Consider the following 26,896-nt stretch of genomic DNA (forward strand, 5'->3'; position numbering starts at 1 on the left):
AGACCTGTAGAGGTCGCGTACTTGTTGAATTATTTGCTAATTACCGTCTTGTACTCGGTCATGATTTTTCTTGCATATTATACCTCAGTCTTTCTGGATATTTGTTGATATACTATGTTTATCTTTGTTGGGCTGATCTTTGTGATTTCTGAGAGCCCGAGAGACTTGAGAGGTTGAAGACTGAGTAAGGCCGATGGCCTGCCGGTGAGGTAAGGATATTATGGCACGTGAATTGTCCATGCAGGATATTATAGCACGTGAGTTGTCCGTGCAGATTATGGCGCTTGGGCTGTAGGAGCCCCTCCGCAGTCTGTACACACCCCTAGTGAGCGCGAGTACCCATTGAGTATGAGTGTTGAGGGCTGAGAGCTGAGTGGTTGAGTTGTTGTGATAAGTTGAGTGACTGATGTCTAAGAGGCTGTACTTGCTTTGCATTTGTTGTTGTACTTGGTTGCTATCTATCATTGTTGTAAAATCTCTGAAAAAATTTATATCAGGATTACTTGAAATTGAACTGTATAAAATTGATTTGACTTAAACTGTCGGATTTAAAAACATGTTTATTCTTTGTTGGAACTACTGAAAGTGAACTATTACTGTGTAGCTCGTCATTATCTTCAGTTCCTTAGTTATTATTGTTACTTGCTGAGTTGGTTGTACTCATACTATACCCTGCACTTCGTGTGTAGATCCAGGTGTTCCTGATAGCGGGTGTTGATCATTTCGCGCAGTTGATTTTCAGGAGATTTTGAGGTAGCTGTCGTGTTTTGCAGACCTTGTCTCTCCTTCTCAATCTCTTTGTTTACTGTATTTGGTCTCAGACTATTATAGACCGTATTTTCCACATTTGTACTCATATTAGATGCTCATGTACTCGGTGACACCAGGTTTTAGGAGTGTTGTATTGGAAATTACTAGATTTTTGGTATTGTATTAAACGTTACATTTTTTCTAAATTTAAAGGAAATCGTGGGTTATTGATGTTGTCGGCTTGCCTAGTACTGAGATAGGCGCCATCACGACAGGTTAGGATTTTGGGTCGTGACAAGTTGGTATCAGAACCTAGGTAACATAGGTCTCACGAGTCATGAGCAGGTTTAGTAGAGTCTTGCGGATCGGTACGGAGACGTCTGTACTTATCTTCGAGAGGCTGCCAAAACCTTAGGAAATTTCACTTTCTTGTATTCTATCGTGCGGAATTGATTCATCTTGAAACATAACTCTTTGAATTCTTTTCACGCATGTCGTATGCACATATGACCGTTCGGTATAAGTTGTGCATCGCCGGCTTATGATTCTATGAACGAGGTTCAAGATGTGTATTCTGTGTTTTGGTGATGGGCCAGTCTGGAGGACTTGAGGTCAGGTTTAGACCGCAGCTTAGGCTCGGTAGCTTCAGTTGTAACATGTACATTTGGACTCATATGTCCGGTAATGTCCCTACGAGTGGAATTTGTGGCTGGATGAGTGGTGGAATGGATTTGTGATGAGAATGATGTGACTTCGTAATATGTTAAAATGATGTGAATGTGACGAGAAATATTTCCTTGAAATGTAAAAAAGGGCCATTAGGTGCTTGATTTTCGTTTTGATGTGACGTACAGTCCCGAGTATGAATGTTCTGAAGGATCTTTCAGTTAAATTGTGGGACAAATTAAATTCTCATGTCTTATTAATGAGTTTGGACTCCGAAAGATTAAGTGATTGCGTAGTAATTGTGGTTACGAAAGGGTATAACAAGATGTCAATTTGAGACTAAGTAGGTGGGTTATCTCATGTGGAGTAATCTATGTAGGTGTCTTCCTTACGATGTGAATAGATAGTTTCTTTTCTGCTAGTGGGGCGTATGTGTTGAGACTTGAATTTGAATCTGGTTGAGAAAGTTGAATTGATTGTCACGAGAATAAATGTGAACTTAGCGGATGATTAAGGTAGTTTATGGTGGGTTTTGCATAAGCTTGAGAAGAATTTTCGTTGAAGTGACTGCAGTATTATGGCAGTAATAAAGTATGGGTATTATGAATTATCGAGTGTTTTGTTCTATGGCTTTGAGCCAAGTGGGAGAATCTGCTATTGACAATTCAATTCATGGTTATATGTTTAAAATTTAGTTTTGGTCTGAGACATACTTGTGGGTTAGTTATGACTTGCAGAGGTTGAGATCGAGGGTGAATCGAATAAGAAAATTGCTAGATACGGGTTATATTGCACTTATGAATATATGAAAATCATGGAATGAGTGAGTTGTTATTTGTGAAGGATGTAGTGCGCACGGAGTATGAGTTTGATTGGTGGTGTTAAGGCTGGGATACTTCTTTGGATGTTGTTGTGCTAATGGGGCATGTGTCTTTCGGCCCGTTAGGGCGGTGCAATTGATATTTGAGCAGAGTGGATGACTCCTGAGAAAGTTTTAATAGATTCAAGATTAATATGTAACAATTGAAAAATTTTGGCGGATTTGTTTATGGCTAAAATATGAGATTTAAGTTGGATGGTGTCGAGACTTGTGCTATTTTTGTGTATCATTAGGGATTTTATATTTCGGTATCAGGAAGGTGAACGAAACGGCCTTAGACTCAAATAAGGTATTTTCAGAGTGAGTGTTTTGGTTGTGGTATTTATAAGGGTAATTATGATGTGGAGAGACTCTACAGATGTTTTGGTGGCAATATTCTTAGGTTTTGGTGACCTACGTGATTTGGCCAAGTTAGAGGAATTTAGTTCTAATAGCTTACTTATGTGCAGATGGATTTCAAAGTGTTCTTGACGGTTTGAACCGGATATTTTTTACTGGTGTGGGAAACATGTTGTACATTATGATTTCCTCCTGGAAGGAAGCGAGAGAAAGGTTTCTAACTAACCGGGTATGTAATTTGCCGGTGACTCAGAGTTAATAATGAGATTCTTGTACCTTTCACATTATAGATGTGGTGTGTTGTGCGAGATTTAGATTCACATGCATAAGGTGGCAGTTCATTCTTGAAAGAAAGATCACGAATTTTGGACAGGATGGTCAGTTTCAGATATTTAGAGGAATGTTATAACTGCCCGAGGATCCCTGAGAAGGGTACGCATTTCAGAAGGCGCATTGTGTTTTGACTTACGGATGTTCATCGATATTGCAATACCCACATGGGTTATAGACTGCTAATATTCAAATTATTTCTATGTAGCACGAAAGAATTATGAAAGTATTCCTCATGGGAAGATCGTGAAAGGAAGACGTGTTAGTCATTCTAGTGCTGGAGTTGGGATCAGTTACGGTGATTCATGTGTTTGATGAATTTGGAGACTGGGAGTTCTCACAAGTATATTATTTCAGGTTGCGGCCTGTTTGAGGTAAGTATTTTATTTTTACTCAATGGAGGCACTAGTTGCGTTAATTATTTGTGATAGCTACACGCTATAAGTGTGCATATATGTGAGGTTTGAGCCAATGTGCGGGCATCAGGGCAAGTACTCATACGAAAGAATGCTTAGGCTATGATATGCCTAGAGTTGACTGTTAAGCGTAAAGTTATAACGTTTCTCGTGTTCGTACCTTTGTTAAGAACTATCTGGGCTACATTTCAGGTTTCAAAGAGGTTAATTTCTCTGAATAAAGGGGGTAGTTACTATTTTTGCGTTAACTTGCCAATTTGAAGTGTGACACCAGACTTTGCACATGCTTACGCTATGGCGTGCTATTTATACCAGTCCAGGAACATGTGAATCTTATTTCATTTATAACATACATGTGTACTTATTTGATTACTCCTCTATGATATGCTTGGACTGGAGGAATGTGACCATGCCTGGCGGATTACGTTATTGGCACGTGAGTTGTCCGTGCGGATCCATAGAAGCTCAAGTGCATTGTTCATAAAGATCTTGTTCAAGCTTTGAAATCCAACAAGGAAATATCACAAGATCTTCACCCAAAGGTAAGGTTCTAACCCCTAGTCTTCAATTTCGAGTTTGGGTAATGATGGGTGATTAAAAGTATGATTCTTGGGTGTAATAGTATCATTTATACATATCAATAAAGTTTATAGAAAGATTGTTGAGTTCAAATGGGTATAGATTGGGTTGAAAATGGTAGAAATCTTCAAAAATTTTAATTGAATATTTGAGGGTCGTGTTGATATCGGAATTTGGTGAAATTTATATGGTTGGACTCGTGGTTGGATGTGAGTTCATATTTTATAACTTTTTGTCAGGTTCCGAGACGTGGGACCCACGGATGATTTTTGAGTTAATTTTGGATTTTATTAGAAAAGCTAGTATTTCCTTATGGGATTAATTATAATAATTGGTATTGATTGAATCGAATTAATTGTGCCTAGATACGAGGCTTTCAGAGACCAATTCTCGTGGTAAGGGCATAGCGGAATAAATAATTATACGGGTTGAAGTAAGTAACAATTATAAATCTGGTCCTAAGGGTATGAGCCCCGAATTTTGGTATCTTGTGATTATTTTGGAGGTGGTGCACATGCTAGGTGACAGGCGTGTGGGCGTGCACCGAGGGGAGTATGACTTGGTCCGTCCCGTAAAACTGTAAAGTTGAAATATTTATTGTTAGCTATATGATCTCTATGTGTTGAAGATATTTGACTATAAATCATGTTAGAAATCATGCTTAGGCTATGTTATAACACTGCTGAGACCCGTAGAGGTCGCGTACTTGTTGAATTATTTGCTAATTATTATCTTGTACTTGGTTATGATTTTTTCTGCGTATTATACCTTAGTCTTTCTGGATATTTATTGATATACTATGTTATCTTTGTTGGGCTGATCTTTGTGATTTCTGAGAGCCCGAGAGACTTGAGAGGTTGAGGACTGAGTAAGGCCGATGGCCTGTCGGTGAGGTAAGGATATTATGGCACGTGAGTTGTCCGTGCAGGATATTATAGCACGTGAGTTATCCGTGCATCACGTGAGTTGTCTGTGCAGATTATGGCACTTGGGTTGTAGGAACCTCTCCGGAGTCTGTACACACCCCCAGTGAGCGCGGGTACCCATTGAGTGTGAGTGTTGAGGGCAGAGAGTCGAATGATTGAGCTGTTGTGATAAGTTGAGTGACTGATGCTTGAGAGGATGTACTTGCTTTGCATTTGTTGTTACACTTGGTTGCTATCTGTTATTGTTGTAAAATCTCTGAAAGAATTTATATCAGGATTACTTGAAATTGAACTGTATAAAATTGATTCGACTTAAACTGCCGAATTTAAAAATATGTCTATTCTTTGTTGGAACTACTGAAAGTGAACTATGACTGTGTAGCTCGTCATTATCTTCAGTTGCTTAGTTATTATTGTTACTTGCTGAGTTGGTTGCACTCATACTACACCCTGCACTTCGTGTGCAGATCTAGGTGTTCCTGAACATAGCGGGTGTTGATCATTTCGCGTAGTTGATTTTCAGGAGATTTTGAGGTAGTTGTCGTGTTCCGCAGATCTTGTCTCTCCTTCTCTATCTCCTTGTTTACTGTATTTGGTCTCAGACTATTATAGACCGTATTTTCCAGGCTTGTACTCATATTAGATGCTCATGTACTCGGTGGCACCAGGTTTTGGAAGTGTTGTATCGGAAATTGCTAGAATTTTGGTATTGTATTAAACGTTACGTTTTTTCTAAATTTAAAGAAAATTGTGGGTTATTGATGTTATCGGCTTGCCTAGTACTGAGATAGACGCCATCACGATAAGTTAGGATTTTGGATCATGACAGTATGATATGATACCTATAATACAAATATTTACAAAAGTTAAGAACTTACAATTGTAAAAGCAACTGAAACGCGCAGCAGTAAGGAAGGGTGAAAGAATGGAGATAGTAGTAGTAAGCGATAGAGTGGCCAAAGAGATCTGGAAATTGTTTTCACTTTTTCCTATAGGGTTTCCTAGAACTGAACGGTCTTTGGCCTTATGAGAATTGGGGGGAAATATTTTATTAAGTGCAATTTTGGTGGGAAATATTTTATAAGAAATTTTTAGGTACGCTTGTAAAGTGTTGCATTTAATATGATAATATAACAACTCTTTAAAAACGTAGCAATACACCTAAGAAGTGTGGCCAAATATTTTATATTTAGGCAACACTTAAAAAATATTGTATTTATATTTAAAAGGAACGCTTTATAAGTGTTACCTTAAAATTTGTGGCCGAAGACTATACTCAAAGGCCACGCCAAATAAGTGTTCCTATAGATACTTTTGGCAACACTTTTCGAGCGTTGCCTAAATTAGTGTGGTTGTAGGCATAAAATGTTGTAGTGTCCCTCTCTTCCCCCTTTATTCCAAATTAAGTCCATAATTTTTTTTTGATAAATCACACTCCAAAGCTCCATTTTAAACCGTCATATTTGTCTATTCTTCTGTTTTTCACTATCAATCACAGTCCAAAGTTCCATATTAGAGAAAAGTTTACACCCATTATCATAAAGACAAACTCATCAGATCAAGGAAGATCGAAAAATCATGTCTGATTTTGTAGTGTGAATGGGTCAAAAGAAATTGAAAAGCAAACAGTGTTTGCTGCTTTCTGATTTGCTGAAATTATTTGCTGGTTTTTGGGAGAAATCAAGTCTGATTTCGATCATGGTAGAAGTTGTTCACTGCTTCATGATTTTTCTCTTTGATCTTTGGAGGTTTTTTGTCTTTAAGTTTTGATTATTTTTTCTTTATAATTTTTGGTGGTAAAAGGTTTTACAGATGGTGCATATTTTCTTTGTGAGAAGATGATAAACAATGAAAGTGAAAGGTATTGGGTGGAAGAGAAAAAAGACAATCGCCGGAGATATTTGACCAGTTGCCGATGATAAAATCTAAAGGTTTTCAAATTGATTCCCAGTTCGGAAATATTTTTTCCGGCGGGTTCTGAGGGAGTGGAAGGGACATGTGTAGAAAAAATTAATTTTTTTTAAAAAAAGAAGTGGGACCTTGAACATACAGTGTCAACTAAATATGAATGAATAGATGATATAGCTATACAAAATATCAAATTAAATCCATGTCACCAACAACTGAACAACACGCACCATCACAAGTGTTTATTAGCAACCATTTTCTCAAGTAAATGTGTTCAAATGGGAAACCCAAGAGTTCATATATCGGGTTTATAAAGTAGTACAAGTTTAAGTGACGCCATTTCGCCTTTCAAAAATAAATGTTAACTTTAACATTTGATCCCACGTGTAACTTACGTGATATTTTAAAAAAATAATTGTAACGATGCGGCCGGTCGTTTTGAGAGTTATAGTCCCGATCCCCTATTTACTTCTTCCCTCGTATCTTTTTCTGCTTATGTGACTTGCCGGGAGGTTTTGTTTGTGATTTCGGAGTGAAGTGGGACACTTAGTCCCTAAAAAGGAAGTTTAAGTTCTATGATTTTGACCGTAATTGAAACTGTGTGAAGACGACTTCAGAATAGAGTTTCGTCGGTTTCGTTAGCTCCGTTGGGTGATTTTGGACATAGGAGCTTGTCCGAAATGTGGATTGGAGGTCTATAGCTGATTTAAGCTTGAAATGGCGAAAGTCGAATTTTTGGGAAGTTTGACCGGAAGTAAACTTTTTTTTATATCGGGGTCGAATTCCAATTCCGGAAGTTAGAGTAAGTCCGTAATGTCGAACATGACTTGTGTGCGAAATTTGAGGTCAAACATACGTGGTTTAATAGGTTTCGGCATCGGTTGTAGAAGTTTCAAAGTTCATTAAGTTTGAATTGGAGGGTGATTTGTGTTTTTAGCGTTGTTTGATATAATTTGAAGGCTCGACTAAGTTCGTATGGTATTTTAGGACTTGTAGGTATGTTTGGTTGAGGTCCCGAGGGCCTCGGGTTGATTTCGGGTGGTTAACAGATCATTTTGGACTTGTGAAAGATTTCAGATTTTTCTGGTTTTCTAGTTGTTGGTTTCCTTCTTCGAGTTCGCGAGGGGAGTCCCGTGTTCGCGAAGAGGCGCTGGAGGCAGGAGAAGAATTGTTCTTCGCATTCGCGAAATGGGGTTGCGTTCACGAAGGTTTGGGTCAGCAGTGCATCGCGAACGCGTGAAGGGCATCGCGTTCGCATAGAGGTAATAGAGCAACTGGGACCCCAATGCTTTGTTCTACGCGTTCGCGTAGTGGAAAATGCGTTCGTGAAGCAGCATGCAGTGGAAGCTATGCGTTCGCAAGAGGTCACTCGCGTTCGCGAATGAGGGATTTTTGGTCAGTGTTTAATTGTTCAACGCGAACGTGAGGGTGTTATCGCGTTCGCGAAGAAGGAAATACCTGGGCAGTCTATAACATTTCTAAAACGAGGGTTTAGCCATTTTTATCAAAACTTGAGATTGAGAGCTCGGATTTGGACGAGATTTTGAGGGATTTTCAAAGACATCGACTGGGTAATGATTCTTTTCTTATTTTTGGTTATATCCCACTAATCTATCATTGTCATCCTTTAATTTCGGATTTGGGTTAAAAGATTTGGGTAAAATGGGAGAAATTCTTCAACTAAGTTTTTGAGTTTGATTCGGATTTTGATGTCGGATTTAGATAATTTCGGTACGAGTGAACTCATGAGATAATGGGTATTCATATTTTGTGACTTTTACCCGATTCCGAGAGGTGGGCCCGGGTCAACTCTTTAGGACGATTTTTGAAATTCTTGTTAAAGTCTTGATTTTATTAATTAGATTAGTCTATTATAGTTGTATTTATGATATGTAATTGCTTTTTGCTAGATTTGGGCCATTCGGAATCGGATAATCGAGGAAAGGGCATTCTTACTGATTGATTGAGCTTGGTTCGAGGTAAGTGGCTTGCCTTACTTTGTGTGGGGGAAATCCCCTTAGGATCTGGTACTATTGTGATATGTGAGCATCGTGTACGTAAGGTGAAGAGTGCGTACACGTGCTATTGGTTTTGAGTTTCGGAGTGTTTTGGGACACTTAGTCCCTAAATGAGAGCTTAAGTCTTAGAATTTGGACCACAGTTGGAACTGTATGAAGACGGTTCCGGAATGGAATTCTGTTGATTTCGTTAGCTCCGTTGGGTGATTTTGAGCTTAGGGGTGTGTCCGGAGTGTTTTGGGGGCCCGTAGCTCATTTAGACTTGAAATGACGAAAGTTGAAATTTTAGAATTTTAGACCGGTAGTGAAAATTTTGATTCCGGGGTCGAAATCCGATTCCGGAAGTTAGAGTAGGTACGTAGTGTTGAATATGACTTGTGTGCAAAGTTTGGGATCAATAGGACGTGGTTTGGTTGGTTTCGGCATCGGTTGTCGAATTTGGAAGTTTCAAGTTCTTTAAGTTTGAATCGGAGGATGATTTATGATTTTAGCATTGTTTGATGTGGTTTGAGGATTCGCCTAAGTTTGTATGATATTTTAGGACTTGTTGGTATGTTTGGTTGAGGTCCCGGGGACCTCGGGTGTGTTTCGGATGCTCAATGAGTCATTTTTGGACTTAGAGAAGTAGCAGATTTTTCTGATTTTTGTTGCAGAAGTTTGTTCTTCGCGTTCGCGAAGAAGAGCTCGCGTTCGCGAAGATGTGGATAGTGGAAGCATCGCGAACGTGAGGAGTAGGACGCGTTCACGAAGAGTGTTTTTTGAGTGTGAGGTTTTGTTCTTCGCGTTCGCGAAGGGGAGGACGTGAATGCGAATGCGAAGGTATGGTCTGTGTGTGTATCACGAACGCATGTGTGGTGTCGCGTTCGCGAAGAGGAGTGAGGCTATTGGGGACCCCCAGGTCCTTGTTCTACGCGTTCGCTAGGTGGTGGTCACGTTCGCGAAGGTTTGAGCTAGTAAATCTTCGCGTTCGCGAAGGGTTAAATTTGCGGGCAGTCGAGTTGTTCTTCGCGAACGCGAGGGACCTGTAGCGTTCGCGAAGAAGAGAGGTCTGGACAAAAAGTTTAAGCTCTGAAATTTTTTTTAACAATTTGGAGATCGGATTGAGTCGATTGTTGGGAGAGTTTCAGAGGAAACAATGGGGTAAATGTTCTTAACTCAATATTGGTTAAATTACCCGAATCCATGGTTATTTTTATCATTTAATTGGTGAATTAAGTGGAATAGTTTGAAAACCCTCTTGGATAAATTTGAGGATTTGAGGGCCGAATTGTTATCGGAATTTAGTAATTTTGGTATGGTTAGACTCGTGGTAGAATGGGCGCCCCTATTTTGTAACTTTTACCCGATTTCAAGATGTGGGCCCCACGAGCAAATTTTGAGTTAATTTCGGAATTTTTGTTAAAGTGTTGATTTCATTAATTAGATGAGTCTATTTTGGTTGTATTTATGATATGTAATTGCTTTTGGCTAAATTTGGGTCATTCAGAGCCGGATATTTATGGGAAAGGTATTGTGACCGATTGATTGAGCTTGGTTCGAGGTAAGTAGCTTGTCAAACTTTGTGAGGGGGGGAGGGGAGGGGAATCCCCTTAATATTTAGAACTATTGTGATATGTGAGCCATGTGTACGTGAGGTGACGAGTACGTACACGAGCTAGTTTGTGGTAAAATCTGATTTTCTTACTGAGCAGCAACATGTTTTCCTGTTATTTTGAGTTATACCATTTGAATGAGTACTAATCTATTTTCATTATTAATTGAGTTATTCCAATATGTGTAACTATCATGTTTAGTCTAATACAACATGTCTACGTGTCTTAATTATTTATGTGAATTCTGTGCAGCATGTTTAGTGAATTTCCTGCTTCTTCCCTGACTGGTACTTAGTCTAAATTGTAAGAATTTCGTGATGCAGTTGTATTTCTATCATTCGCGTTGCATATTTAATTTGGGACTACAAAACGGTATTACGGGAGATCCCCCTGTACTGCATATTTACTTTCGGGCTACGGAATGGTATTCCGGGAGATTCTCCTGTACCGCATATTTACTTTAGGACTATGGAACGGTATTACAGAAGATCCCCCTGTACTGCATATTTACTTTAGGACTACGAAACGGTATTCCGGGAGATCCCCCTGTACTGCATATTTACTTTGGGACTACAGAACGATATTCTTGGAGATCCCCCTGTACTGCATATTTACTTTGAGACTACGAAACGGTATTCCGGGAAATCCCCCTGCACATTTACGTTTGGGATTACGAGACGGTATCTTGGGAGATCCCCTATTGTGATTTCTGTGTACTGAGCTGTTACCTTCTATGATTTTATTGTTGTTACATTTCAGCCTTTATTTTATTGCGGTATTACACTTTATATTATTTTTATTATATATTTGCCAGTAGGGCCCAGACCTGACCTTGTCACTACTCGACCGAGGTTAGGCTTGACACTTACTGGGTACCGATTGTGGTGTATTCATGCTACTCTCTGCACATATTTTTCGTGTGCAGATCCAGGTGCACCTTATCAGCCGCACTAGTAATACGCCGGGACAACTTTGGAGACTTCAAGGTATATATGCCGCGTCCGCAGACCTCGGAGTCCCCTTCTACTCTTTCTCATGTCCATTATCTTCTGTATTTTCCTTGTTAGATTCTGATGTATAGAGACACTAGATTTTTCCTTCTGTAGTTTGTGATTCACGATGTTCCGGGTTTTGGGATTTGTTGTGTATTTTTGAATAATTGGTTAAATATATATTTTTATTTCACTATTCCGCAAAAATATTAGGCTTACCTAGTGTAGAGACTAGGTGCCATCACGACGTCACACGGAGGGGAAATTGGGTCGTGACATCCTTGATCTTTATCAGTCTTAACTGTAGAATTCTTGCTGTTAACTGTTGTATTTATCTGTTGAGCTGTGTGTTTACTTTTGAGACTATGAGGCGGTACCTCGGGAGTTCTCCCTACACATTTACTTTTGAGACTACGAGGCGGTACCTCGGGAGTTCTCCCTGCAGATTTACTTTTGAGACTACGAGAAAATACCTCGGGAGATCTCCTCACATATTTACATTTGGGACTACGAGACGGTATCTCGGGAGATCCCTTGTTGAGTATTTACTTTTGGGACTACGAGACGGTATCTCGGGAGCGCCCCTATTGTTATCTCATTGTGCTGTGTTGTTATTTCTCTGTGAATTCTTTCTGCTAAATTCCCCGTTTTAATTCACTTTTTTTATTTATAACATTTGTCTTATTATTATATCCTAGTAGGGCCTACACCTCACCTCATTACTACACTACCGAGGTTAGGCTTGGTACTTACTGGGTACCGTTCTGGTGTACTCATGCTACTCTTCTACACATATTTTGTGTACAGATCCAGGTGCTTCTTATCAGCCCCGTTATTAGCTGAGAGTGCTTGTTGATGTACGGAGACTTCAAGGTACATCTGCCGCGTCCGTAGACTTCGGAATCCCCCTCTATTCTCTCCTATGTCATTTACCTTCCGTACTTCTTTTATTAGACTCTGGTGTATAGAGATACTAGTTTTCCTTCTGTAGCTTGTGACTTATGATGTTTCGGGTTTTGGTAATATTGTGTATTACTAAAGTGTTGGTTATTGTACATGCCGAACGGCATGGTTATCAATTATTTAGTTATCTGTTACAGTTAGTTGTTAAGTTTTACTTCCATTTATGTTATTTCCGCAATTTGTTAGACTTACCTAGTCGTATAGATTAGGTGTTGTCATGACATTCTACGGAGGGAGTTTGGGGTCGTGACAATACTACCTTCCATGAGATTCCCAAACCCGAGTCACTTTCCTCATTTCACAACAACTAACAAATGCATCAGATGGTCACCCAAGAACCACAAATTTGATGTCGTGTTTACATAAATTTTTCCTATAATTCTTAACTTCAACATTTACTTTCACTTGGTGCACTACAATGTAGACTGTAATTTATGAATCAGAAAAGAGAAATAGCTAGCATTAGATCTTCTTTCTTTCTTTTTTCTCACTGAAACTTTGAAAAAGTATCAAAAATTTCACCTGAAATTGAATACCCATTTGCCTAACTATAAACCAAAATAATTTCACTGGTGCAACATCGAAGTGCCGGTGCCGAAGGACTTTTCCGGTTCCGTTCAAGCTCCGGTCACATAGTAAGAAGCACATTTCAAATCCAACACTGAAAATGACATAATTTCTTACCCTTCTTCATCAGTTTTGCAGACGCACAGTAAGCCTTAACCGCCCCACAAGTTTTTCCACCATGTTGGTGCTGAGTATTTTTTACCGGAGCTTAGGTCGGCGGACTGCGGCTCCACTAGTTTCGCCATCGATCAGAGTTTGTCGAATTCGGCGGAGTTAGTGGTAGAACCCCTTTATTCCGATAGAGTAACAATCCGGTTGAATTCTTTTTTTTTGTTCCGCCTGAGTTTCTTCAACAACCCGATCGACCAACGTGTTTCTATTTTTGTTTTGCTCTCACGTGAGTGCAACGTGGTTTAGATGTTATAGTTAACGATTGTTTTTTATAAATCTATTAACCTTTTGAGGGTTGAAGACCAAAAGTGTTTACTTTTTCTAAACACTAAGGACTATACCTGTTAAGGGGTATATATCACGGACCAAGACAAACCAAATCCAATACATTAAGAATAATTTTGATCATTTTCTCGTGAAATGGGAAACACGTAACTACCCGAGGTATAAAAGAGGGAACCAGTAATGTGGGACCTAATTTTTCACATGTCCAATAATTAGAGGTGCCTCATACAAATTTTGTTCGTTGAGTCTCACTCAAAGTAAAATTTCTCAACCATCACTGTCTATGTAATGATCCCAAATCAACCGGTAGCTAAATGTAACAGTTAAACTCACAAACACCCTTTTCTATTACTTCAACAGAGAAATGAGATTACAACTCAGCTCAAAATATAACAAATACTGCTAGTACTAATAATGAAACGAAAATGATGGAATTGAAGTATAAAGGATAGAGAAGAAGGGATGAGAAGCTCAGACTAATTATGGGAATGAGAGGATACAGACACTAGAGAAAGGAGATGAGGAAAGTAGACATTTTACTCAACAATATATACCCTTTTAACAACATCGATTCTCTTTTTAATAAGCCGTTCGCCTTAGTCTTCTTGCCCAGGTCCCACACAAAGTTTTCTAATATTCCAAACTGGCCCTTCACCTTAGTCTTCTGTCCAATCTCGTCCATAACAATATCCCCGTCCTCAATAATTACCTTGTCCTCAAGGTTCGGGCTAAGAACAATGTTAATAACACTTGTTCCGCTAAATGTGTCTATAAAAAGGTAGTCCTTGTGATAAGAGAAGATATGAGTTATCATCGCTGTGTCAAAGTGACATGAGATGGTGGGCAATGCAGCATTGACAACCTTTGGCACAATGTCAACACAGAGCATGAGGCAGCAAGCTAGCAGCTTGCCATGGAGAGGGTCATACTTGACTTGAGCTTACTGGACAATTCTCTGCAAACTAGTAGCAAGAGCAGCGGTGGACTCAATAAACAAAATGATCTTGGGGTTAGTTAATAAGGCTCATTATCCATAATGACAATAGCACATTCCATCATCATCAACGACATATTGGAGATCAAGAAACCATTCAGCAGCGGAGCAGCATGGCGAATATCTAATATATAACGACTCCCAAGAATATGTGCATGTATGGATCTCATTTTCCAGAAATTCAAACTCATTAAAGATGATTCAGTTGATGCATCTTCTCTAACCATTGAACAACATAATGCTATAGGGAAAATAAGTTTGATATCCAAATTCACTCCCAATTGTTGTTCGCTACTCTCATTGACAAGGATAATATGACCTTTAACTAAATAATTGCATACCAGCTTTATCTCCTCAAAACAGTCTACAATCTCAGCTGCAGTTAGAATCCATGGTCTGACATGTGCAACGACATTAAAATGGTGATCCCAATAATTTTGTATCATCAACCCATGGAACTTGAATTTTGATGGACCAAGTTTAAGCATGTCCCCAAGTATAGAAACTCGTTTACTTTTGCAGTCGATACTAGCTGGACTTGCATTGTAAACATCAGTTATTCTTGTAATCCCATTTTCAGCTACTTCAAGGTCTATTCTCCTGTGAACTAGTATAAGCATAAATCTGGACAACGATTTTCTTGCTAGAGCAATATCAAGAGCATCATTAGCACTAGCCACAAATGCAACGACACATGCATTAATAAACAAACGCATGCCATGATTGGAGATTACGAATTCAACCACCTTGTTCAACCCCTCTAGAACAATTCGTATATCGCGACTTGCATCTATAATTTATGAAAACAATAAACATACATCACATCCCAACTTCAGAATGTAGGACAATGCCCTGAAAAGCTGAAATATGTAAAGCTTCACAAGTACGTGAGTATGTGCAAATGTCTCAGGTTGTAATTGAGGAACGTGAAGGAATCCACCAGGGGTTACAATGAACAAATTCGCTCGGGGATCAAATGGAAAAGGAGTCGAAATACATCGATCATTGGAGGTGGAACCAACATCACACTCTAATATTCTAATGATCTCCTTGAAATCATTCATAACCATATTGGAATAAAATATTGCAACGTCAAGAAATGAGGTAAATAATCTAGAACCAGGATCAAACGGAAAAGCTAATCCGAATTGATCAAGTGGAAATCGATGCAAGGATAATATAAGTTTAGTATGATCGAGTTCATTTAAGTAAGCAAATGTACCTCTGCCAATAAGTTGGACATGACTACAAGCTGAAAACATACAAGGCAATGCTAACAGAATTCTATCAGGCTTGACAAGGTCTTTGGAATCACATTTAACAACAGAAATTGTGTGAAATATTTCGTCAAACACCTGGATTTCAGGTTTTATGAAATCATACTCCACTGAATCTTCAACTTCCATGTCAATTTCCCTAACAGGTATTTCAGTGAACACCTTGCATGCAAAGACTTTTGAATTTTCCTCGTCATCATACTTAGTTTCCAGTTGGGTACTCAAAGTCCCAAGGCAACCTAATGAAGCCACTACAGTAGGAAATTGAATAGAGTTCGAAGAATTACCAATTGGATTTACAAGCTCAGTAAGTACTTCGGAATTATCCATAGGGTTTGAGTTTCCATAAACCAAAACAGAATCCATCTCTCTGATAAAGACTGTAGGAGCACTGACCGATGCATATTCTACAGCCGAATCCTGCATAACTGTTAGTGGCGAACCCTTAGACATACGGGAAAGACAACACTGGATTTATTGGATTTGCTTATACATACTCGAGTAATTGGCATGCATTTGCAGTAGCAAGGCAAGACTACGGCAATCTATGGAGTAGGAATCAATGAAAGCACCAATGTAATGATCCCAAATCAACCAGTAGCTAAATGTAACAGTTAAACTCACAAACACCCTTTTCTATTACTTCAACAGAGAAATGAGATTACAACTCAGCTCAAAATATAACAACTACTGCTAGTACTAATAATGAAACGAAAATGACGGAATTGAAGTATAAAGGATAGAGAAGAAGGGATGAGAAGCTCAGACTAAGAATGGGATGAGAGAATACAGACATTAGAGAGGGGAGACGAGGAGAAGCAGACATTTTACTCAACAATATCCATACCCTTTTTACAGCATCATCGATTCTCTTTTTAATAAGCCATTCGCCTTAGTCTTCTTGCACGGGTCCCACACAAAGTTTTCTAATATTCCAAACTGGCCCTTCACCTTAGTTTTCTGGCCAATCTCGTTCATAACAGTCTAAATTCGATCGGTCTGACAAAGGAATATAACAATCTTTTTCAGCATTGTTTATTCTGTCTTTACTCTCATTTAATGATCAGAAAACTAAAACAAGCATATTGGACACAAAGAGAACGGTAAATATTTATCCGCCCTGAGTATTTATTTCAAATTAAATAATTTAACCTTAATAGTTAAAAATAAAAGTAAGAATATCTATTCCTTCCGTCCAAGTTTACTTGTCCACTATACTAATAAATATAAATATTCAATTTTACTTGTCTAGTTTGAAAAACCAACGAATAATTTACCATCTTATACCTATTTTTTACCCTTATTATTTTTCATATTTTAGATTTATAATAGTCAAAGTTAGTTTTTCAATGATAACAATTATGGGTGACATAATAAAATTATTATGTTATATTGTTTCTTAAGAGGTGTGTCAAGTCAATAGTGAATAAATAAACTTGGACCGAGGGAATATTACATTACTTAAGTTAAATGCTAAATGTGTGTATGAAAAAATAAATATATTTTCCGTGTCCAAGTCTACTTGTCCACTATACTAAAAATAGATGTCTTCTTTTACTTGTCTAATTTGAAAAATAATAAATAATTTACTATTTTACACCTATTTTACCATTCTTAGTAAAGTTTACTTATTTTTAATTTATTTTTCAATATATAATAAATAGGATATAGTAAAATTACGACGTTGTTTATTACTACTTCTTAAGGGGGTAAGGGTGTGTCAAGTCATTGCTACCTTTCAAACTCAGGTTACCCATGAAACCAACTTTATCCAAGTGTCATATAAGCATGTAACGTAAGTAAGGGTGTTCATGGTTCGGTGTGGATCGGGTTTTTTCTAAAAAGAAATCAAATCAAGTAAGTCGGTTCTTCAAATATTGGAACCAACCCAATCCAATTAAGTCAGTTTTTATGGATTCGGTTTTTGTCGGTTTTTCTATTTTTCGGTTATTTATCGGATTTTTCTTAAATATAAAACATACACTACCAAACACATCTTCCGCCGACTACATTTTTAATATAACACCATCAAACCAATTGCTCTTTGAGAAATCTATCATTTACCAAGATATATTGATGATAACTGAATTAAATAGTGATGAGTAATTTAAGTACTCAATTAAAAATTATTTATCTTTAACATGAAATAAATTCTTGTACTTAGCAAAAGAAAACTACCAATCAAACTAGAATGTAAAGGAAAATAATTAGATTATTATAACAGCAAAGAACTAGACTAAAAATACAAACGACTAATATATACTATAAAATTTTAGAAACTTTATATAAAAATATACATATATATAGGTGTATGAATAAATTTAAATAGCCGGTTTGGTTCGGATTTTTTTCGGTTATTTTTTGATTAAAACCAAAAAAATCAAATTTGATCGATTTTTAAAATTCAAAATCAAAACCAAACCAAACCTAAAAAGTATCGGTTTTTTGGTCGTTGAGTTTGGTTTTTGCTTTGGTTCGATTTTTCGGATTTTTATGAAGGGATTGTTACACAAATAGTCGTCCAGATTTAATGTTTACTTTTTTTATCCGATATACATAGATTATATATAGAATATACATAATTATACATATATTGTACATTAATTATATATATATATATATATATATATATATATATATAGTATATATTATACATCCGTCGGCTATTTTAAGTTTAAGAGATTAGGTGTACGGCTATTTGTGTTAAATCTTTTTTGACGAACACCCCTAAACGTAAGTTTTCAAAAAGTCAGAAAAATATTGGGCCAATTTCTACTCCTATAAAACAAGAAGGGATATTTATTAATAATATATTTCTAGTTGCGCCGTCTTTTGAATGAAACTTTCATGGTAAAAATTACACCTTTACAAGATATTGAATTGCGCCCATATGTCGAAATTACACGGCGCTTTGTGTTTGCGTTTGCGTTTGCTTGAAGTCAGGAATTTTGCTTCAGCCAAGAAAATATTGCATGCTGTTGGTGCTGATAATGGTCTGAAGAAACCAATTTCAGAAATAGCTTCTTTATTGGGTGAGAATCAAGTACAGCACAACGTTATGGGGAAGGTATTTAATATGTTATTTATTGCTTATGCTGAAAATATTAGGTTTAAGGAAGCTTTGGAGGTTTTTGATTATATGAAAAAAGATGGCTTTGAAATTGCTGTTAGAGCTTGTAAAGTGTACTTGCGTGCTACGGAAAGGCAAAAGCGATATGACTTGTTGTTTGAGTTTTACCAGAAAATGGTTGAGTTTGATGTGAAAATTACAGTTTATTCTATGACAATGGTAATTAATGGATTGTGTAAATTGGGGGAGGTTTGTAAGGCAAGAAGGCTTATGGATGAAATGGTTAGTAAAGGGATGAAACCAAAAGAATACACTTATAACACATTATTAGATGCATATGTAAAGGAACCAAATTTTGCGGTTGTGAGTGAGAATTTGAGGGAAATAAAGAGTGAGAGGTTGGATTTCTATGTGAAAAGTTATACACTTTTGATTGACGAATATTCTACTTTTAGCAATCTTGAAGAGGTTGAGAGGTTGTTTAGGGAAATGGAAGAGAAGGGCATGAAGTCAGATTTTCGTGTGTATAATTATATGATTAGTGGTTATAGTAAGATAGGTAATGTTAAAAAGGCATTTTCACTTTTCGGCGAAATGACGGAGAAATGCTTCTTTCCTAATAGTCACACATATATAGCTTTGATAAAAGGCTTGTACAATGCTGAGCAGATGCAAGAAGTTGAAGTCTTGCTTAATGAGATGCAAAACAAGGGAAGTTACATAAACCAAGTCATATTTAGTATGATGATTGATGATTATTGTAAGCAAGGTAATGTGGATGAAGCACTGAGGCTGCTAAGAATTATGGAGGGCTTAGGACATGAGGCTGATGCAAATGTTTACAATATAATTGCTACTAGGCTGCGTAAGCTAGATCGGTATGGTGAAGCAAAGAGGTTGTTGCTCTCGATGGTGGATCGAGGTGTAGCTCTAAATTTGTTGTCTTATACAACTTTGATTGATATTTACAGCAAGCAGGGAAATTTTGTTGAAGCCAAAAGGACACTTAATGAGATGGAAACTAAGGGAATTAAGCCTGACACCGCAACGTATAATGCCCTGATAAATGGTTATTGCAGGCATGGAAATTTTGTTGACGCGAAAAGGACACTTAGTGAGATGGAAATTGAGGGAGTGATGCCTAACACGATAACCTACACTGCACTGATAGATGGTTATTGCAAGCTAGGAAATTTTGTTAAAGCTAAAAGTACACTTGTGGAGATGGAAACTAAGGGAGTTAAGCCTAACACAACAACATACACTGTGCTTATAGATGGTTATTGCAAGAAAGGTATTATGAAGGAAGCGTATAAGCTAATGATTGACATGGAAGCTAATGACCTGATACCCGATGTCTATACGTACACTGCTTTTATAGATGGTTATTGCAAGCAGGGAAAACTTGTTGAAGCAAAAAGGACACTTAATGTAATGGAAACTAAGGGAGTTAAGCCTAACACGACGACGTACACTGCGCTGATAGATGGTTATTGCAAGAAAGGTATTATGAAGGAAGCTTATAAGCTATGGATTGTCATGGAAGCTAATGACCTGATACCTAATATCTATACATACACCTCGCTTATACACGGGAATTGCCAATTAGGAAAGGTAGATGATGCTCTGAAGCTTTTCAACAAGATGCCCACAAAGGGTTTAGTTCCAAATGTTGTGACTTATACAATATTTATTTCTGGCTTATTAAAAGAGGGAAGAACACATGAAGCCTGCAGATTATAGTATCAGATGAAAGAGGCAGGCCTAACACCCGATGCCGCGGAATAATCTGTACTTGTGGGTAGCCTTTCATAGTTGAAATTTATTTAGTGTGAGAATTTCTTCTCTAGGATCTTGTAAACCGTTTTTGGGCATATTTTGTCAACAACTTGTATTTTACAAGTTCAATCTCTTGTAAATGGCGTGATTTTATGGATGGTATATCGCTACTCTATCTTTTGAGTATCTTGCAACCTGTCACGAATGAAATTGTAGGACAAAGTAATTGAGCGTGAGGAATTATATAAAGAAAACAATTGAAACAATTGAATGTTAGACATGACGGTGGCGATAATTATGTGCTCTGTTGAGATCATAGTTTGTCGATTTATTTTGGATGGTTTATTCTCTCGGAAAGTTATGTTGGGTAATCTCATGATTGCGTATCAATTTATGGTGCATCTATTTTTTCTTCATTTCTTCGGGGTTCCTTCTGGCAACCTGAAAAGGAGTTAGTTTTCCCTTTTCTATATTACTACCGGCATATACCCTGATGGTAATCGTGATTCCCGCATGTTCTTGGTTATGTCCTCTAATTTCAAGTGGTAAAATTGAGCGGTGAAATAAAGTTCAACCTTGTAGAAGGAAAGAATATGAATAAACATGGATGTCAACTGTTATATTCTATTAAAATCTGTAGAAATTTTAAATTGTAACTTAGAATAAAACTTAGCTTTAAGAAAATTAAAAAGTATAAGATGAATGGAGTACATTGGTTTTTTTTGGTTAAAACTTACAGTATAGCTGAAAAGTGACCATTGCAGAGCTAAGCGAGCCATTCTGTTATTTGGGATGTTCAATTTGATTGTGAAGGGCGTATAGCTATCTATTTAGGGGAGATGGTTTATCAAGAATTAACTATGATATTTTTGGTGATGTTGTATCTATTGTTACCACAATCGATAAACAAGTGTCGCATGTTTTGTGCAACCATTTATTAGAACAAGTCATCCTCAGCAAGATATAATTCTTTGTTGTATTTTTTGTTTGATGAGTCCGCATAATCATTCAAATGGTTGTTCTCTACAACTTTAAAGTCAATGAAATGTTTATTTCTCCTGCAAAGCTCGAGGAATGGCAATTGTCATTAGAGAGTAGACATCAACTCTGTCGATGAAACATATCTTATAATGCATCGTCTCGTTTACGCTTACTGGATAATTATAAAATGTGATATATAGTCTAATCATCTGTTAAGGTGAAAAATAAAGGAATGGATTTATGCCTGCTTAGGGCCTTCATCTTTAATTTTTCTTTTGTTAAAACAAGAATGAGAAAATGCATTAAAAAAATGCACGAACCAGACGTGCAAATTTGAAAGTGAGTTGATGAAGAGGAATAATTACACAAGCAAGAAGAAAAGAGAACATAGTAAGTTGTGTTTCTTGTACCAGATGATGGAAAAGACTCTTCAGCTACGCAGTGTGTTTTAATACTAGGGGTGAAAGAGTAAATGTCAAATAGTTAGAAATCAGCATATCATCTGACAACTTTCTCATTGTGGCTTCTGAGGCACAAACCTATGCAGCACTCAGTCCAACCATTCAATCTCTGTTCTTTATGCTTGATAAAATGTTGACATAGTGTGAATGTGATAAGTTAATATGTTGTATCTTTGTTCCTCGACTTGGATTTGACCCAATCACAACTGTCAACATTGCCGACACTCTCTGCTGATTATTGCACTTGCTTTCTTGTTATTTTCGAGGCAAGCGGTAAACTAGCGATATATGCATCTTTCTCGTACTTGTTTTCGATATTCTAATTTCATACCTGCTGAAGCAGATGCTCCAGGAGGGATTATAACCTGTTTTGAAGTTGTCTGTAACTGTTGAAAGAACTGAAGGATGAGGTTCTGTTTGTCTTTGTTTTGTTGAAATTATTTTATAATTTTTTGGATTTTTTTTAAGTGGTGTACCTCTCACAAAACACTTATAGCTCCAAATTGTCCAGATAATTACCTTTTCTGAAGCTGTCTTTAACTCTCCATCCACGTTTTCCAAGATTTTCCAAGAATTGTCTGAACGCCTAATAGCTCCAAAGTTTTAGCAACATCATGGGGTCATATTATTGTGTACGGTCAAAACCGATTCTCAGTCAAAAAGACCGGTCGAGACAATAACGTTTCAATCGAAGGGTATCCACATGACAAGCTCGGACGAATTTCGATGTAGAGACGTCGAGCTTCGAGCTATAAGACCAATCAACGGCAAAACTCGATATCATTATCGAGCCCGTGTCCGAATCGGACTACGGGGCAACACCGATCGACACAGGCCCCGAATATTGATGCCCCAAGGCAGAACCGAGCTCAAATCAAGACTAGGGGTTCGATCTAACACTGAGCTCGAGCCAGTGCCAAGCTCGCAGACAAGAGCCGTTACAACCGCACCGAGGGAGAGAATCTTGGCGAGAATCAAGGAAGAGACAAACATTCCCATTGTGCTTGCAATAGACACTAATGTATTATTTTATTATGTTGTTATAGATAAAGCAGTGACCCTCTACTATAAAAAGGGAGATAGACTGCAATAGACACAGGTCTTCCAGGATATATTAAGATTTCATTGTGCTTGTTTTTCTAATTCATTTCAGTCTTCCCGTCCATCATTCCCATTTTATAGCAAAAATACCTGTATTGTCATTTTGTATCAAAGGAATTTGCATACCCTTAGAACCATATCTCAATTTAACGTTATCCGATTTTTCGGGTAAACAGTTTGGCGACCACCGTGGAGCTAAGGGTAACAGTGATTGATTGATATAAATCTTCATTACACTCCAACTTACAACTTCAAATCAGCAATGGCTCTACCTATCGACCTCGAAGCCGGCCTTCAAGATGAAACCAACAACTTGGCGTCCGGGGCCGGAAGGCTACCTGACGATGGCAACGAGGCTCGAATCGAAGAACCCAAAATTTGAGCCGAAGTACCATTGGATATCAATTCACAAATAGCTCTAGAAGCGAATCAGCATTCTGAACCGGAAAGAAGCGTTCAGGGCGGTGCTCGACCCATAGCCCGAGACACCTACAGCACGGGGGAAATCGGGGTCAGCTTGCGTATGATTTTCGAAATGTTACAAGCCTAACAAGCAGCGATAGCTCAGTTGCAGAGCCGAACTCATATGCAAAGAGGGCCGAACTCCAATCCGCTTCTTCGAGAAGTCACCCCCAGAACGGAGCCCGCCGTAGTGAAATCAAACGAGGAGGAATCGGGGACCGCACCTGAAATTGCTAAATTGCTCGAGGAACTCACAAAACGAGTCAAAGCCAACGACAAAAAATGGAAACGTATAACGTTAGGGTCGATCAAATCCCGGGGGCTCCGCCAATGATAAAAGGGCTCGATTCAAAAAAATTCATACAAAAGCCTTTTCCCTCGAGCGCGGCCCCAAAACCAATCCCCAAAAAATTTCGTATGCCCGAAATTCCCAAATATAACGGTACGACCGATCCTAACGAACACGTCACCTCCTACACATGTTCCATCAAAGGCAACGATTTGGAGTATGATGAGATCGAATCCGTGTTGTTGAAAAAGTTCGGAGAGACCCTCGCAAAGGGAGTAATGATATGGTATCACAACTTACCACCAAATTCCATTGATGCTTTTGCCATGTTAGCAGAATCGTTCGTAAAAGTACATGCTGGTGCCATAAAGGTTGCAACAAGGAAATCAGACCTCTTCAAAGTAAAACAAAGGGGTAACGAAATGCTGAGGGAATTCGTATCCCGATTTCAAATGGAACATATGGACTTGTCACCGGTCACAGACGATTGGGCCGTACAAGCTTTCACCCAAGTACTGAACGGGCTAAGTTCGACAGCATCACGTTGGCTGAAATAAAATTTGATCGAGTACCCAGCAATAACTTGGGCAGATGTACACAATCGGTACCAATCAAAAATCAGGGTCGAAGATGATCAATTGGGAGCTCCGTATGGGCCCGTATGTCAGAACCACACAACCACTAAAAATCAGAGGGAAATCAACAGGGAACAAAGGTCGAACAGAGACCAATACCAACCGTACGACACAAATCGGATGAACAACGGTACAGCACGTGATACGGTTCGGAACAACCGAAGGACTGATCGGGGGCAAAATTCTCGGGGACTTATGAGCAAGAGCGGCTTTGATAAATATGACGATCCTATAGAAGTCCCTCGATTATCGGAGTATAACTTCAACATTGATACATCCGCCATCGTGTCGGCCATCGGACGCATCAAAGACACCAGATGGCCTCAACCCATGCAGACCGATCCTACCCAAAGGAATCCCAATCAAATGTGTGAATATCATGGCACCCATGGCCACAGAACGGAAGATTGCAGGCAACTAAGAGAGGAAGTGGCCCGCTTATTTAACAAAGGACACCTTCGGGAATTTTTGAGTGATAGGGCGAAGAACTATTTTAGGAACAAGGAATTCGGCAAGCAAAACGAGCAAGAAGAACCACAACACGACATTCACATGATCATCGGCGGCATTGATGCCCCTCAGGGAGCGGTGCTTAAACGCACTAAAACATCGATTGTGAGGGAAAAGCGATCTCGAACTCAAGATTATACACCCATAGGGACTTTGTCTTTTAGTGATGAAGATACGGAGGGAATCATCCAACCCCATAACGATGCACTGGTAATATCTGTACTCATGAATAAAACTAAGATTAAGCGTGTGTTAATTGATGCAGGTAGCTCGGCCAATATTATCAGATCGAGGGTCGTAGAACAGCTCGGCCTGCAAGATCAGGTCGTACCCGCAACTCTGGTTCTAAACGGATTCAATATGGCATGTGAAACCACCAAAGGCGAGATTACCCTACCGATAAACGTGGCCGGAACCATCCACGAAACAAAGTTTCACGTGATCGAAGGTGATATGAGATATAACGCCCTTTTCGGAAGGCCGTGGATCCACAGCATGAGAGCCGTACCCTCGACCCTACACCAGGTCCTCAAATTCCCAACATCGGGAGGTGTCAAAATAGTGTACGGAGAACAACCGGCCGCAAAGGAAATGTTCTCCGTCGAAGAAGCAAAATCAACATCCTCGTCTTCGCCGATAAAAGGATCAGGTTCAGAAGGAGACACAATCGGAGAGCAGAGCGCCAAATAGCAATCATAGACATCGGCTTCGACCCGGCCAGGTAAGCAGAACATCGAAGAAGACGATGATGATCGATGGATCCCTCGATCCTTAGTAACCCCAGATGATTTCGATGCCACCAAATCAATAATTGAGGAACTGGAGCAAATCATACTAATCGAACACTGGCCCGAATGAAAGGTATACCTGGGAACGGGTTTGAACCCCGAACTCAGGAAGAAACTTATTCAATTTCTTATCAATAACATTGACTGTTTTGCCTGGTCCCATCTAGATATAACAGGGATCCCGCCGAACATAACGGCGCACCAGCTAAGCTTGAACCCTAGGTTCAGACCGGTGAAGCAAAAAAGAAGGCCCCAGTCCGAGGAAAAGCACGCATTCATAAAGGACGAGATAACCAAACTTCTCAAGATAGGGTCCATTCGGGAGGTAAAATACCCCGAATGGTTAGCCAATGTGGTTGTAGTACCTAAAAAAAGGAACAAACTTAGAATGTGTGTGGACTATAAGGATTTGAACAAAGCATGCCCCCAAAGATTCCTTTCCACTGCCCAACATTGATCGCATGATCGATGCCACGGCCGGCCACGAGACCCTCACTTTCTCGACGCCTATTTCGGGTATAATCAAATTTAGATGAACCCGGACGACCGGGAAAAGACTTCATTTATGACCAGATATGGAACATATTGTTATAACATAATGCCCTTCGGGCTAAAAAATGCAGGAGCTACTTATCAACGCCTAGTAAACAGAATGTTCGAAGAACAAATAGGTAAAACAATAGAAGTCTATATTGATGATATGCTAGTTAAGTCCCTGCGCGCAGAGGACCATTTGGCCCATTTGCAGGAAACGTTCAAGATTCTGAGAAAATACAACATGAAGCTCAACCCCAAAAAATATGCTTTCGGGGTCGGTTCGAGCAAGTTCCTCGGCTTCATGGTGTCAAATTAGGGAATTGAGATCAACTCCGACAAAATCAAGGCCATCGAAAACATCACCATCGTGGACAGCGTGAAAGCTGTACAAAGGTTAACGGGAAGAATTGCAGCCTTAGGCCGGTTCATTTCAAGATCATCAGATCGAAGTCACAAATTTTTCTCCTTACTCAAAAAGAAGAACGACTTCGCCTGAACACCAGAATGCCAACAAACATTACAGGAATTGAAACGATATCTATCGAGCCCACCACTGCTTCACACTCCAAAAACCGACAAAAAACTATACTTGTACTTGGCGGTATCGGAAGTCACCGTAAGCAGTGTCCT

The 26,896-nt window shown here is 38.7% G+C and overlaps 2 protein-coding genes across 2 annotated transcripts; one reads left to right on the forward strand and one right to left on the reverse strand.

The window, feature by feature from the left end:
• Positions 1 to 13,702: 13,702 nt before the first annotated feature.
• LOC107801272 (uncharacterized) lies at positions 13,703 to 16,502 on the reverse strand. Its single transcript, XM_016624562.2, has 2 exons — positions 16,151 to 16,502; positions 13,703 to 16,081 (listed from the first exon to the last, which is right to left on the reverse strand). Exons 1-2 carry the CDS (start codon positions 16,167 to 16,169, stop codon positions 15,174 to 15,176), a joined length of 927 nt encoding a protein of 308 aa, XP_016480048.1. The 5' UTR covers positions 16,170 to 16,502; the 3' UTR covers positions 13,703 to 15,173.
• Positions 16,503 to 18,501: 1,999 nt separating this feature from the next.
• On the forward strand, positions 18,502 to 20,756 carry LOC107801271 (uncharacterized). The gene has a single exon (XM_016624561.2). The coding sequence runs from the start codon at positions 18,544 to 18,546 to the stop codon at positions 20,464 to 20,466; it is 1,923 nt and encodes a 640-aa protein (XP_016480047.1). The 5' UTR covers positions 18,502 to 18,543; the 3' UTR covers positions 20,467 to 20,756.
• The last annotated feature ends 6,140 nt before the right edge of the window (positions 20,757 to 26,896 follow it).

Source organism: Nicotiana tabacum, chromosome 24, assembly GCF_000715075.1.
Source record: "Nicotiana tabacum cultivar K326 chromosome 24, ASM71507v2, whole genome shotgun sequence".
In the NCBI taxonomy this organism is placed as follows: domain Eukaryota; kingdom Viridiplantae; phylum Streptophyta; class Magnoliopsida; order Solanales; family Solanaceae; genus Nicotiana; species Nicotiana tabacum.